General features: G+C 47.0%; 1 protein-coding gene across 5 annotated transcripts in view; it reads right to left on the bottom strand.

Moving 5' to 3' along the window:
* Positions 1–12953, bottom strand: part of LOC119031583 (Down syndrome cell adhesion molecule-like protein 1 homolog) — a 57398-nt gene that overhangs the window by 6186 nt on the left and 38259 nt on the right. For 2 of the 5 annotated variants that reach the window (XM_037120158.1, XM_037120154.1), the window contains exons 9-26: positions 12048–12332; positions 11746–11865; positions 11480–11656; positions 10712–10911; positions 10325–10421; positions 10050–10178; positions 9799–9966; positions 9597–9667; positions 8950–9190; positions 7816–8001; positions 6696–6851; positions 4901–5040; positions 3309–3347; positions 1844–1997; positions 1185–1302; positions 888–1051; positions 677–775; positions 199–387 (exon numbers count right to left, since the gene is read on the bottom strand). In XM_037120158.1, the coding sequence (XP_036976053.1) occupies positions 199–387; positions 677–775; positions 888–1051; positions 1185–1302; positions 1844–1997; positions 3309–3347; positions 4901–5040; positions 6696–6851; positions 7816–8001; positions 8950–9190; positions 9597–9667; positions 9799–9966; positions 10050–10178; positions 10325–10421; positions 10712–10911; positions 11480–11656; positions 11746–11865; positions 12048–12332 (2733 nt within the window). The remainder of the gene's footprint in view (positions 1–198; positions 388–676; positions 776–887; positions 1052–1184; positions 1303–1843; positions 1998–3308; positions 3348–4900; positions 5041–6695; positions 6852–7815; positions 8002–8949; positions 9191–9596; positions 9668–9798; positions 9967–10049; positions 10179–10324; positions 10422–10711; positions 10912–11479; positions 11657–11745; positions 11866–12047; positions 12333–12953) is intronic. The other 3 variants (XM_037120155.1, XM_037120157.1, XM_037120156.1) reach the window with 3 other exon arrangements.

Genomic DNA, 12953 nt, shown 5'->3' with positions numbered 1-12953 from the left:
GCAGCAATCTAACGTGTACATCTGGAACTTTGTGATCTGTCGACGGCTTAAAATGGGGCGAACGGCTCCACAAGAGCTACGTGTGAAAACATACTTTGATTTTGATTTATTGAATCTTATTGAATCATTTTAATCTGTTTTGAGTTATGGCCATTTAATTCCCTTTCATTTGTGTACACAGCCCCCTGAGCCCCTCACCTCTTCCGTGTGTCTTCGCCTCAATGATCTCGCTGATGCGCCCTGAGCCCACGCTGTTCTTGGCAGCCAGCTTGACCTTGTACCAGGTCCCACAGCGCAGATTGTCCAACCTGAACGATCGTTCACTGGAGCTGATGAACACATCCCTCCATTCCTCTGTGTTGTCCACTGAATACTGCAGCACAAACCCTGTGGAATCGACCGGCACAATTTTTATGTCAAACACAAGTCATTTCCAAAATCTACAGGAAAAGTACAGGAGATGTAACACTGAGGAGGACATTGCTGCTGCTGCTGCTGCTGCTGCTACAACAGTTGGACACCAGGGGGCAACAGTGAGCTAGAATCAGATCTGGTTTGAGTACTTCTCACACAGAAACATTGTTTACACAGTTGTGTGCAGCTTAGATAAAAAACACTGTCACAGAATCAGCTATCTGCAAGGTGGGCAGATGATTCTGTCTGATCGGGAGCATACCTCTGATGGAACTTCCGCCATTGTCCCCGGGGATCCAAGCCAGGGTGATGGAGGAGGTGGAGGTGGTGGAGACAGTCAGACGAGGCTGATCAGGAGGAACTGCGAGTGCACACAGAGACAGTCACTCAACAACAGAGTGGAAACATTCCCAATGCAAACACCTCCTGCGCAGCAACACTCCACTCAAAAAACACCTTCTGTTTCTTCTTACCTTGCACCACCAGATTGACTATGATGGTGTCAAAGCCCAGGGTGTTTGTGGCCGTACAGGTGTAGTACCCAGAGTCCTCCGCTTTGACCGAACGCAGCACCAGCGTGCCGTTGGATAGGATCTGCTTCTGGCTGTCAGCTGTCACAGGGATGGCGGTGTCCTCACTGACAAAGCACAGGCAGGTTACAGATGTTAATCTCATTTCAGAGAAAGTGATTTTTTTGCGCACACGAGCAGCATTATCCGTCCGGGTGAGTCATGACTCTGACATGTAAGCGGTATATGATGAGTTCTGACCTGTCTTTGGTCCATTTAATTGTGGGGGCAGGTTCTCCCACTGAACTGCAGGGCAGACGCACTTCCTTCATCCAGGGTGTGGTCACCGTGCCCCCGAAGGACAGGATCTTAGCTGGGACTGCACACAGAGATAACTTGATTAAATTGGATCCCTGACAAAAAGATGATTATAGATACACCAAAGACAAATTGTGGAACCCTCCGCTGTTCATTGAATGAGTGGCCCGGTTGCCAAAGGGGGGGAAAAGGCCTTTACTCTCTGCTGAGGGAATAAAAAGCTGTAGCGCAGTGTTTTAGTGTGGCCCCTCCTCTAACCTCTTAGTTTCAGTCTATCTTTTCTCCATAGATCCTCCCCTCTATTGATTCCCGCCTGCTACCTCTCTCCCCAAGGGTCATTTTACTGGATAGGCCCTGTTCATCACCACATAATTAACAACAGCATTTCTTGCAACACAGCCGCCACTCAATCGATACTACGGCTGTCAATCAATAACGGAGAGCGCAGACGGGGCGGGGAGGAGGGAGAGCCATGAAAGCGATCGGCGTGCGGACAGATCATGTTGCCGTTTCATAGTCATCTCTGGAGCGCTCTCCCTCATAACCTTTACAGAAATCCCTTTACCCTTCCACTCCACTACAGGCTCGCCTGGAGGACCCACCTTTCCCAGCAGGCTCCACTGTGACCTTTGAGCTGATGTTGCCTCTGCCCGCAGTTGTCACGGCTGCAGCCCAGATGTGGTATTGTTTGCCACGGGAGAGGTGCGTGATGCGGTAGAAGAGCATCTCCGGGTTGGCCTCGTACTCGCTGGGTGCCTGCGACAAGAGGGCACGCAATGTCAGGTTAGCACACCGTGATAACACGCTGACACGACAGGCTTGGTGGCAGCTCAGACACTGCACCAGACTAAGTGTTACAGGGAGTATGTAAATGTGCAATCGAGAGACGGCAATCAGTCTCATTTTAAAGTTTGATTTTTTTTTTTTTTGGAGAACAAGACGAGAGAATTCTGACGACAGGCTTTTTTTTTTTTTTTTGCAGCAGTCATTTTAACTTGTCATACCAGGACAAAGTACAGGCGTTACTATTCACCATTGGATCAGCACTTGTTCCTTATTTGACAATCTTCTTGTATTTGTACTTCTGGTACCAAAATCTGCACACACTAATTATGTGATCTGTGATGTTTGGCTTTATAAACATAATTGCCCTGATTCAGCTAACAATTGCTTTGTTTTATACTGTCAGTATGCCATAACAGTGCATGCACAACATCAGGAACCTGAAACATGAAGCAGCTAAATGGAACCCAGCCATTGTTGATTTTTATCAGTCACGCCTGTGTTTTTCAACCCCTCTGACAAGTTAAAATGTCCTCTTTAAAGAAAAGAAACACCTAGTTTTCTTTTTTTGGAGGGAATCTGTTCATAGACATCTTGGTGTCTGCTTTTTTTTTCTTTTAATATTTTTTAATTTGACCTTGAGATTCCTGCATGTTACATTGCATTGTCTTGTTTTCTATTCATGCATGATGTCTGAGCCAAATACTTTTCTTTCTCTTTTTTTTTCTTTTTTAGTTTTGGCCTTGTGATCATTGATATCAAACATTTATCTGTATACACATTAAAGTCATTTAAGAATGAATTTTGGCTGGTTTTGGTTGACATCAATCATTATATATGTGATACAGGGCTGCAGGATATGGTAACAAATATAAAATAAATCATATTTCGATTACGAACTGATTCATGATTAGTGAGACTGAATATTTTTCATTTTCATTAAAAAAAATCATGATGATGTTACATTTCATCAGATTCACACCAATAATCATGTTTTCTTACATCTGAAGAACAAGATTTGTAGGACAGCGCATCTATTCAACAATAATGGTGTCACAAATTTTACTTTTATCTTCTTGTGATTTGGATATTGCACTTGACACGTTTCAATATTTTTGATTAACTGAGCAGCCCTCGAGTGATATGCATTCATATTCTATTGTAGCTTTATCGCTTAATTTGAGTTCAAGCATGCAGATGTGTTTCTACTTCGTTTGTATCTGCTGGTTCTGGCGGTGTGGACAGTGTGGTTGATACCGGAGGCCTCTCTCAGCTATGACTGACCTCTCTACGAACTCCACTGCTATGTTCATGTAGGTTTTCCTGTGAACCCATCAAGAAAACCTTGATCAGTAGAATTTTCACTTCATTGACAGAAACAATGATAAAGGAATTTGTCACTTTTTTGCCATTTTGTTGGCAGTGATGGATATTTTTTTTTTATCCACTGAGAAATATTTTAAGTGAGTGAAGGCCTCTTTCACCACACATTAGTGCTACACAGTATAAATGAATGTAGCAAAAGTGTTTCAATCTGTTACAAATGAGCATCAAGCACTCACATATGAAAAAAAAGACAAAAATAAGTCAGATTTTAAAAAATGCATTCAGAGTGAGTCCATTTTTTCAACCAGATAATTTATTCACCAGGTTGAGAAAAATCACACTTTAGGCCTCAATACTGGATTAAATGTTCCTGTGGATATATATTTAAATATATATATTTTTTAACGACAACACATCTTTGAGAAGATATTCACTCACACACCTGCAGGCACACAAACACACACACACACACACACACGCCAATGCGCGCACCAAAAAAACACAGCTTTCCTCTCGAGTCGATCCTCCGTTCTATCTCTTTAATCTGTTCATCTCTCAGTGTTCATCTTCAGTTCCTCCACCATTCGCTTCCCCCTCTTCTCCCTCTATCCCTCTCTGTCTAGCTCAGTGAAGAGGAGAGGATGGAGGGACAGAGGGAGGGAGGAGTGTGTGTGTGCGTGTGTGTGTGTAGAGGGGGTGCGTTCGAAAATTCCTCCAGCATAGCGGTGGTGTTGTGGTGATCCAGGGAGTGATACAGGGAGATAATGAAAAGACGGACAAAAGCACTCTCATCTCGATGTGACTGATACCCTCCTCTGCTCCTCCCTTCTTCCCAGCCTGCCTCTCTCCCTCTCTCCCCCCTGTTTCCTTCCCCCCTTCATCTCTCTCTCTCTCTCTCTCTTTCCCCTCATTTCCCCCTCGGTCTCTCACTACCTTCTATCCTCATTCTCGTTCTCTCTCTCCCTCTCAACCTCCTTTCCCCCCCTCTCCCTTCCTCCCTTTTCTCTCCCTCTCCCCTCCCTGCCCGTGCTCATTTACATGGCACTCATGCACAGAGAGGGGAGGAGTATTTGTGAATAATAAGAAAGTGAGATTTCGAGCTTGATATCAGGTTTCACCGTGCGCCGGGTGTTTGTGTGCACTCGATCTAACTGCAGCCGAGATGCTGCACATGCATGTATAAATAGAAAAATGTTGAAATGTAATGTTTCTGTGTGTCTGTGTCTGTGTGTGTGTTTCTTATGCGGCAGTGTGCATGTGTGAGCTTGTTCTCTGCTTCATTTGCATATCTACGTCTCATCACGTTGCCAAGACAACCTCATCTGTTCATCTGGGAGGGCAGGAAATAAAGCGGTGGTGCAAATGCGGTGAAAGAGAGACGCGCAAAAAGAGACACACACACGTACACACAAACATGTAAGGGGCCAATTAATTAATAGTGGTTACAAATTAATTATTTCAATTGGTAGATGTTTATCAAGTTCACAAATTCCTCGCCTCTCAATCAGCTGGAACAAATTTTTTTTTTTTTTTTTTGCGACTGCACTTACCGGCTGTCCAGACCCCGGACTGGAGCAGTAGATGGTGTACTTGCGGATGACACCGTTTGGTTTGTGGGGAGGCAACCAGGACACGACCACGCTGCTTGGAGAGGAAGGGACCGCCTTGATGCCAGCCGGTGGACCGGGAACTGTGGGGAAACACATGGGGAACATCAGGGCGCGGGTATACAGTATATGCCTCCATGTGCATTTAGCATGCTGGGTGTTGGACGCTTATTAAAGTGAGCAGGCTTGTTTGCAGATTGCTCGTCTTATCCCGCGCTAAGCCGCTCCGGGAGGACTTGGAAGAGGTCCCTTTGGGGTGGACGCCGGTGACATATGTTCAGTCAGACATTGGTCAGCAGTTCTGACTTTGTGACACACAGCATTCTCTTAACTCTCAGACCCACAAACAGATTAGACACTAGTGTCTGATCCTCCGCTGGCCACTTCAGCTTGACACTGGACACCACTTAATGCTCTCATTAGCATCTAAAGGCGTAAGAGGGGTTTAAAATGGATGCGCGCCTTACAAAAAAAAAAAAAAAAAAACACATCAGGACACTGGATGCTGTGAAAGCTGGACAATGATGCTTTTGTGACACCGGCCTTACAGTATGGGGTTCACAGTGTCAGGCCCATTCAATCCTGTCCATAAATATAACTCGTGTTTGACAGTGGGCCTCGTATGGGGTCTGCAGAAGGCGCTAAACTAAATCCAACCCCCAATTCCTCTTTCTCTTTCATGTGAGGCCCCCCTGATCCAGTCATTCAGCCCCTCGGACTTCTTCATCCCACGCATTACATGAGCACGGATAAAAACAACTCGAAAAAAGGATAGACGCGGCGAGGGAGGTTTTAAAAGAGGGAGGCGGGGATGAGAGAATGGCGAGAATGATAGGTGCAGTTCTTGGGGGGGAGCGATGATGTCGGGGAGGGGCGACATTATCATAACTGGACCTGCATGTCAAAGTAGGAGTGGTAGCGGGAGGGAGAATGGGGGAGTTGGGGGGTGGGGAGGTGGTTAAGTCCCATCTGGTGCCCAAAATCTGCCCAGGACTCCAGACAGACAGCCAGCACGGCCCGTGTGATGACGAGGAGGCGAGGGAACAATGGTGCTGGGCGAACATCCCCACTTAAATGAAGACATTATCCGGTGCCAATCAGGACGTGTCACAGCACAGGGCTCGCACACTCAAACAAACACAAGTCGAGCGCTTTAATTCGGCTCAGACATTGCATTTCCATTATGTCCATATAAAAGCCGTGTGATCGCCGTTCTATCTTTCCATCTTCAACCTCCAGGCCCCTCCTCCTCCACCCTCCTCTATAAAGAGACATGGATCCGGCTGTAATCCCGCCCTCAATGGTGTAAGCACAAAATTAATTCTCTCTAATCCAAGAGGAGTTAATCCCTCTGCCTATGGCAAGAGGTCTGGTGGAGAGGATGCAGGCTCGGGCTGATGGCTGACTCCTGGATGCTATATGCTCCCAGAGAGCACCCCTCCTCTCCCCCAAGCGTCTCCCGCCAGCCCTCCCTCAGCCCTGAGCTGTGGACCCAAAGCCTCTTAATTCTCATTAGCACTGCTAATGGAGCTTTCCAGCATAAATGAGCTTTTGTCATGGGTTTGTGATAAAGCCCAGCACTGTTTTTTTTTTTCATATATTACCTTCCCATCTTCCTTTGCACTTTATCCCATACACGGTGCAAGCATTTCCTCTATTTTGATTTGAACGCATCAAAAAAATATATACAAACAAACACGTTAAAGGCTGACGTCTCTCAGTTTGTGTGTCTACTCACGGTCCTCGCGCGTTTGGATGTACAGGACGTTGCTGCGGACTCCGTCTCCGGCCTGTGTGTAGGCCAGCACTTGGACGCTGTAGTTGGTGAACTTCTCCAGCCCTCGCAGCTCCACCTGCTCACGTGTGGTGGTGATATTCTGCATCTCTCCCCATTCTGGAGGAGGAGGAGGAGGAGGAGGACAGGAGGGGGAAACTTTATTTAAACAGTTCTTTACCTAATCTGGTGGACAGGCAACACATTTCCTACAAAAAGACATTTATACAGCACTAACTTGCTTTGCTAAATATGTTTTGCAGGACAAATGATTACCATCTAAAATACAAGGCAGCAGCTGTAGAGAGTGGGATTTGCAACTTTTTACTGCAAATAAACACAAAAATCTTTTAGCCAGTAATAATGAAAAATGATCTGCCAATCTAAAAGCAATTGCCTATAACTCACTGAAATGCTACTTTCTTTGTGACCAATCTAAAATTGTCAACGTGACATTATGACGTCTATGATTTGGGTCGCAGCGATGTCATCAGATGTTAGCATGCCAACCAGCTTGCTCTGGTCAATCCCGACCCAGTCTGGACCACTAGATGCATGGCTAAACGAGCTAACAAGCTAATTGCAGCTACAGTTACTCTGGTGATACGCCGCTCCATCCGTTTTGAGTACGAATTCGACCAATTATTAGGTGGCATTGTTTTTTTTATGTATAGCATCTTTAAGTGTAACGTGACAAATATACCAAGAAGGGCGTATAGGCTACTGAATCACTTTTTATCTCTTTTTTATGTCATTATCTGCACATTAGATCCCACAAAACATATTTGCCGATGCACATTTAGGAAACAGGGTAGAACAGACATAGGAGCACAAACACATTGAACCACTGCACTGCAATCTCACCAACCATCAGAACTGATGGCGTTGAGACTCTAAGACACAAATGATAAAAAAAAGGGGGGCAAACCAACAAACCCAAAGACGCACAAGAACAGGAAGTGCTTTATGAGAAAGGTGCGGACACACTGACACGCTCTGACTCCAAACACAGACGAAGAGGCTGGTGGGTGGGAGGGAGGGGTTCTTGGTTGGTGAAGTTTAGAATGAGATAGGTGATAATTACTCTGCATTGGCCACTGGGCCTGGCCCCCACAGCACCCACCTCCGTCAGGGAAGAGGGACCAAAACACAACCCGGTAGCCTTTCAGCACACCGTGCAGTGTCAGCCGTGGAGGCTCTGCCCACGTGATCACCGCCTCGTCCGACGTCACGGAAATGGCGCGCACGTTCTGCGGAGGCTCGCTGGGCACTGGAGAGAAGAAGTGGAGGGCAAGCGTTAGTTAATACAAGCGTTGAGGTCTGTTTTAATGATTTCTACTTGTCAGAAACCCTCAGTTACGGCTGTCGCTAAGAAGACACGACTGATCTGGCATTGCAGGCTAAGGCTTTAATAATTAATGACTACTCAACACCAACAACCCACAGGCAATCTCTGCTGAAACAAATCAGTCAAACAAGCTCAAATTAGCTCTCAATAGCTCCTTGTTCAGCGCTGGCTTTTAGAGCACCGAGAGGAGGTGTAGAGGGGAGGAAGAGCACGGAGAGAGAGCACCATGAATAGTAAAGCAGCTACACCTTAAGGGGTTAAAATGCAGATGAGGAGGGGCGGGCTGAGCGGAGATGTGGAGGATCAAAATCTGAGAATAGGCCATGTTCATCTTTTAAGGTAAATGCAGTTGTAGGACAATTACAAGCACTATTACTGCTGATGAGGGTGTCCGCCATTATCATCCACGTAAGAAATGACAAAGACGTAAAAACAGATGGAGGACGGACGAGGAGGAAGAGCGGGGAACCAATGCGAGGAAGAGGAAGATAAAGGAGAGGAAGAGAAAAAGGAGGCAGAGCGAGCAGACGTTGGGAGAGTAATGGGGTTCCTTGTTCCTCTCTCGCTCTCTACCAGCCTAATGAGGGTGCTAATTAAAGTGGAAAGAAGAATGGGGGGGATGTGCTGCAAATTCATTTCTAGATTTTTTTTTTTATAAGAACGTGTGTGTCTATTTGTCTGTCTGCCATCCTGTTGTTGCATTTAAACCTACTGTCTAAACTACTGTCTATTATTTTTTCCAGCTTTATGGATGCTTTCATTTCCTTCTGCCTCCTTTATGTCCTGCCACACTCTCTCAATTGTGCCTACACTCATCTTGTCATCTACTTGTTTTGTTTTTGCTCCATCCCTCTTTCCCAGTTCTCCTACCATCTTCCAATGTGGTGGCGTTGATCTCAGTACTGGATGGACCCGTCCCGGCTCTGTTGAAGGCCTGGACCACCACCCCGTACTGGGCAAACTTCTTCAGGTTGTCCAGGGTGTACACCTCACTGTCCCCGGTGGCTTTCATCTCTACTATGCTGTACTGGCCGTTGCTGCCCGGGCCGTTCTCCCTGTAACCGATCTGGTAGCCTCGGATGACTCCGTTCTGCAGCTCCTTCTTAGGAGCCTGAAAGAAACGTTGTGAGAGGGATTTGCGTCAAAAATCTACTAGAATGATCTGCAGAACGTCTTTTAACATCATGACGCCTATGCACTGTGTTGTTGGGGTATCTGCTGAAGGTAGCAGCTCGTTCCAGTTCAAAGCTCATGATGTGCCAGCTGTGTGAACACTAACAAATCTCCTGGTCCCCAAGCTCCCAGTCTGGACTGCTAGCTGCACGGCTAACTGAGTTAACTGTAGCGTTGATGAAAGGTCATGGTAATTTTCTAAGTGCTGTATATGTAGCAACTGGACTTGTTTCAGTTTTCTTGAAGGAGCAAAGTGTGAGATATGGCCAGCACTTAGAATAACTGAGCTAACACACAAAGTTAGCTAGCAGCAGTTAGCAGTTACTGTATAATAACAAACGTACCCTCCAAGTAACGCGTATGCTCTGAGATGTCATCGGTTGGAGGATTACATCCATCGGTGGCCCGTCAGGCGCTGTTGGTGGAAGATGTCAAAGAAATTGTTAGTGTCGATATTCACAGTCATCTTTCATTGACCAAAAAAACGCAGAGAGAGACAAAGAGAAGAAGAAGAAGTGTGATTTCTAGGAGAAAACAATCACTTACGCGCTTCCTCGGTGCTGATTGTGAGCTCTTTGCTCGGAAGGCTGCGGCCGATCTTGTTGTAGGAGTACATACGGATGCTGTAGACGCAGGCCGGGTGCAGCTCCACAATGTTCGCCTGATTGTTGGTGGGTGAGATGTTCCTGGTCGTATACATGTGATCCCAGGAGTCTGTGGAATATGGGGAGACTTTAGATCTTAAAGACGTGGATCCTGACAGATGCGAGAGGCATATTTAAATCGAGGCCACCCACCTGACTTGTTCTTGTACTCGATGTCGTAGCTGGTGATGATGCTGTTTCCATCGAACCTCTGGATCCAGCGCAGGTTCATGCTCCTGTCCTTCACCTCCCTCACTTCCAGTTCAGGGGGATCTGGTGGTTCTGTGTGTGACGGAGAGAAACATTGTAAGGTCTCTGATTGACATTTGATTCTGCAACATTCTTCCACATACTGGTATCGTGTCGGAGCTGATGTTCCAGTAAATTAAAGAAGCGCGTGAGACATGTGCAGTACGTGGTAGACATACCTTGCACAGTGAGTTGGATGAGGCCTCGACCCTCTCCGTAGGAGTTGATTGCATGGCAGGAGAAGAAGACAGAGTCGCCTCGCTCGGCCGGGTTCAGCTGTGAGCATCGACACAAACAAAAGAAAGTCAGAATGCGCAGCAGATTATACAGAAAAAGCACATCAGGCAGCAGACGTGACACTCATAAAATCTTCTGTTATACTACAATTAAACCATTAACGAGCAGAAACATGAACGGATGAAGCGAGATAATTACATCTTTTTCGTTCATCTCGTTTAATAAACATTGACATTTTGCTAAATTCACTTTGCAGGAAACGCTCATGTCTGTACGCTAAATCTGAACACCAGATGCACTAAATATGGTGTTGTGTTCTGTTATCTGACCTTAAGGGTTGAGATGACCTCGTCACCCTTCTTGTTGATGGTGATGGAGTAGCGGGGGTTCCTCTCAGCGTCGATGACGGTGTCTCCTCTCTCCCAGCGGATGATGATGGGCTGCTCGCCCCGCGCCGTGCAGTTCAGCTCCTTGGTCTGGCCCTTCCTCGCCATGGTGGTGTTGGGGTGGCTGGTGATCATGGCGGGAACTGAGCGGAAACACAGACACATGTCAGTGTGACGAATAGTATTATATGGAGTAATGAGACGAGGGAGCGCGGATGTGGTATTGGAAAACCGAGGATATATTACAGATGTATAGACATCTCTATTTCTGCACTTCGTTCTCCATTTTCATTTCACGCCCCACCGGCCCTCTTACTCTCCCTCCTTCCTGCCTGCCTTCTTCGTCTTCTTCCCCCGATTCTTTTCCACCTCCTTTCCTCAGACATAGATTATTGATTGAAGGGGTTCCTGCGGTTTTGTTTTCATCACTAATTCATCAGCTCTTTTCCCCACCAAACATTCAGGAGCACACAGACTGGCAGCCAGAACGCATCGATCAATAGCAAAGATTCCCCCAGTTAAGGAAGGGGCAGGACGGAGACAAGGTTTTTGTTAGGTTCAGTGCAGGCCGCACTAGCCCGGGGCTAAAAGTGCATCTTAGAGGAGTTGATTCCCCTCAAACAGCTAAGGCTTGTCTCTGTATACAGTGGATGTACAATCCAGGAGACATGGTTATGAAAGGAAGCTGAAGGGAGTATGATTGACACTTACTCTTGACAGTGAGGATCATGCTTTTACTGATGTCTGAGCCCACTCCGTTGGAGGCCTGACAGAGGTAGTACCCTCTGTCGTCCTCGAGCACGTGCCGGATGAGCAGAGAGCCGTTTGACATGATCTGGATTCGGCCAGTTAGAGGGACGGGGTGGTACTGCTGAGGGTTTCCTACACCTGCACCGCAACACAAAGTGAAAGCATGGTTATTTTTCGTGGCGTGATCTCGGGCGGCAGATACAGCCGGGGTGATGTGCGGCTTTTACCTTTGGCGTGTTTCCACATGACTTTGGGAGGCGGGTAACCCTCCACGGAGCAGTTGAGAACTCCAGCTTTGCCGTAGATACAGTCCTGATTGTTGGGCTGCACCACGAAGCGTGGAGGCACTGAAGAGCAGAAAAGATGTGATTAACCTAAATGGGAGGCTAAAAGAAAGAGTAAAAGGTAGAAAATGGGAGTGTTCCTAAAATAACATGTGCAATTCTAAACTCCCTCTGCACATTAGATATCACATCTGATCTGACCTAATTCCTCATCACGCCACCCTCCCTTTGCTCAGTCCCCTCACCAGTAACAATCAACTGTCTCTCCCAGCTGACGGTGGCGGCGGCGTTGCTGGCGATGCAGGTGTAGTTCCCGTTGTGCTTCAGTGTAACCTTGGAGATTTGCAGGGAGCTCATGAACTCTTTGGTCTCTATTGCGACGCCAGAGGCGGAGCCTGGCACGATGAGCTGGCCGTCTTTGTGCCAGGTGATGCGTATGGGCATGTCCCCAGATGACACCACGCAGGCGATGTACATGAGCTTCCCCACTGAGGTAGAGGGGATATCGAAGGGCTGGATGAGGGGTGGCACTGGCGGAGGGAGGAAGAGAGCGCAGAGTTAGTGGAATAAAGGCAGCGATAGACATGGAAGAGTGGCAGCGTGGCCATCTGGAGCAATGCTGAGAGAGAGAGAGAAGGTCATTGGCCAGTGGGTCCCTCTTCTCTCCCCCCCTTCAGCCCCCCATCTCCTGCAGCCCATAATAGCTGCTCTGGTTAGAGTCCAATTGGCAGGAGGAAGTCATTCCGTTGCCATAGTAATGGAGGTTGGGGTGGGGGTACTACAGCTGAGACATCTGGGGGATTTAATCTAGGCTTCATTATTATTCATCTAATTAAATCAGAGACACACTCACACGCAGGCACATGCACACACCCTTAAACACCTCTGCAGCTGCCCTGCTACCATCATTACCCCACTCACAGAGTCAACAAAATGCAGAGACACACTGGAACATAAATCTGTCCTCAAACACCAGCTACGTCTGTCACGACGCGTCACTTTAATCTGCACTGCACAACTCCGAACACTGGCGATGGGAGCGGCGAGGTATTCTGATATCTAGAAGTCTAATTTGCTAACAATCAAACAAACGATCCTTTTTAAAAGACACCAAATGAACCAGTGTTGCTTCATTTAAGCTTTGTTTCGGA

Source organism: Acanthopagrus latus, chromosome 13 (genome assembly GCF_904848185.1).
Source record: "Acanthopagrus latus isolate v.2019 chromosome 13, fAcaLat1.1, whole genome shotgun sequence".
NCBI lineage: Eukaryota > Metazoa > Chordata > Actinopteri > Spariformes > Sparidae > Acanthopagrus > Acanthopagrus latus.
This window is presented reverse-complemented; position numbering and strand designations above follow the sequence as displayed.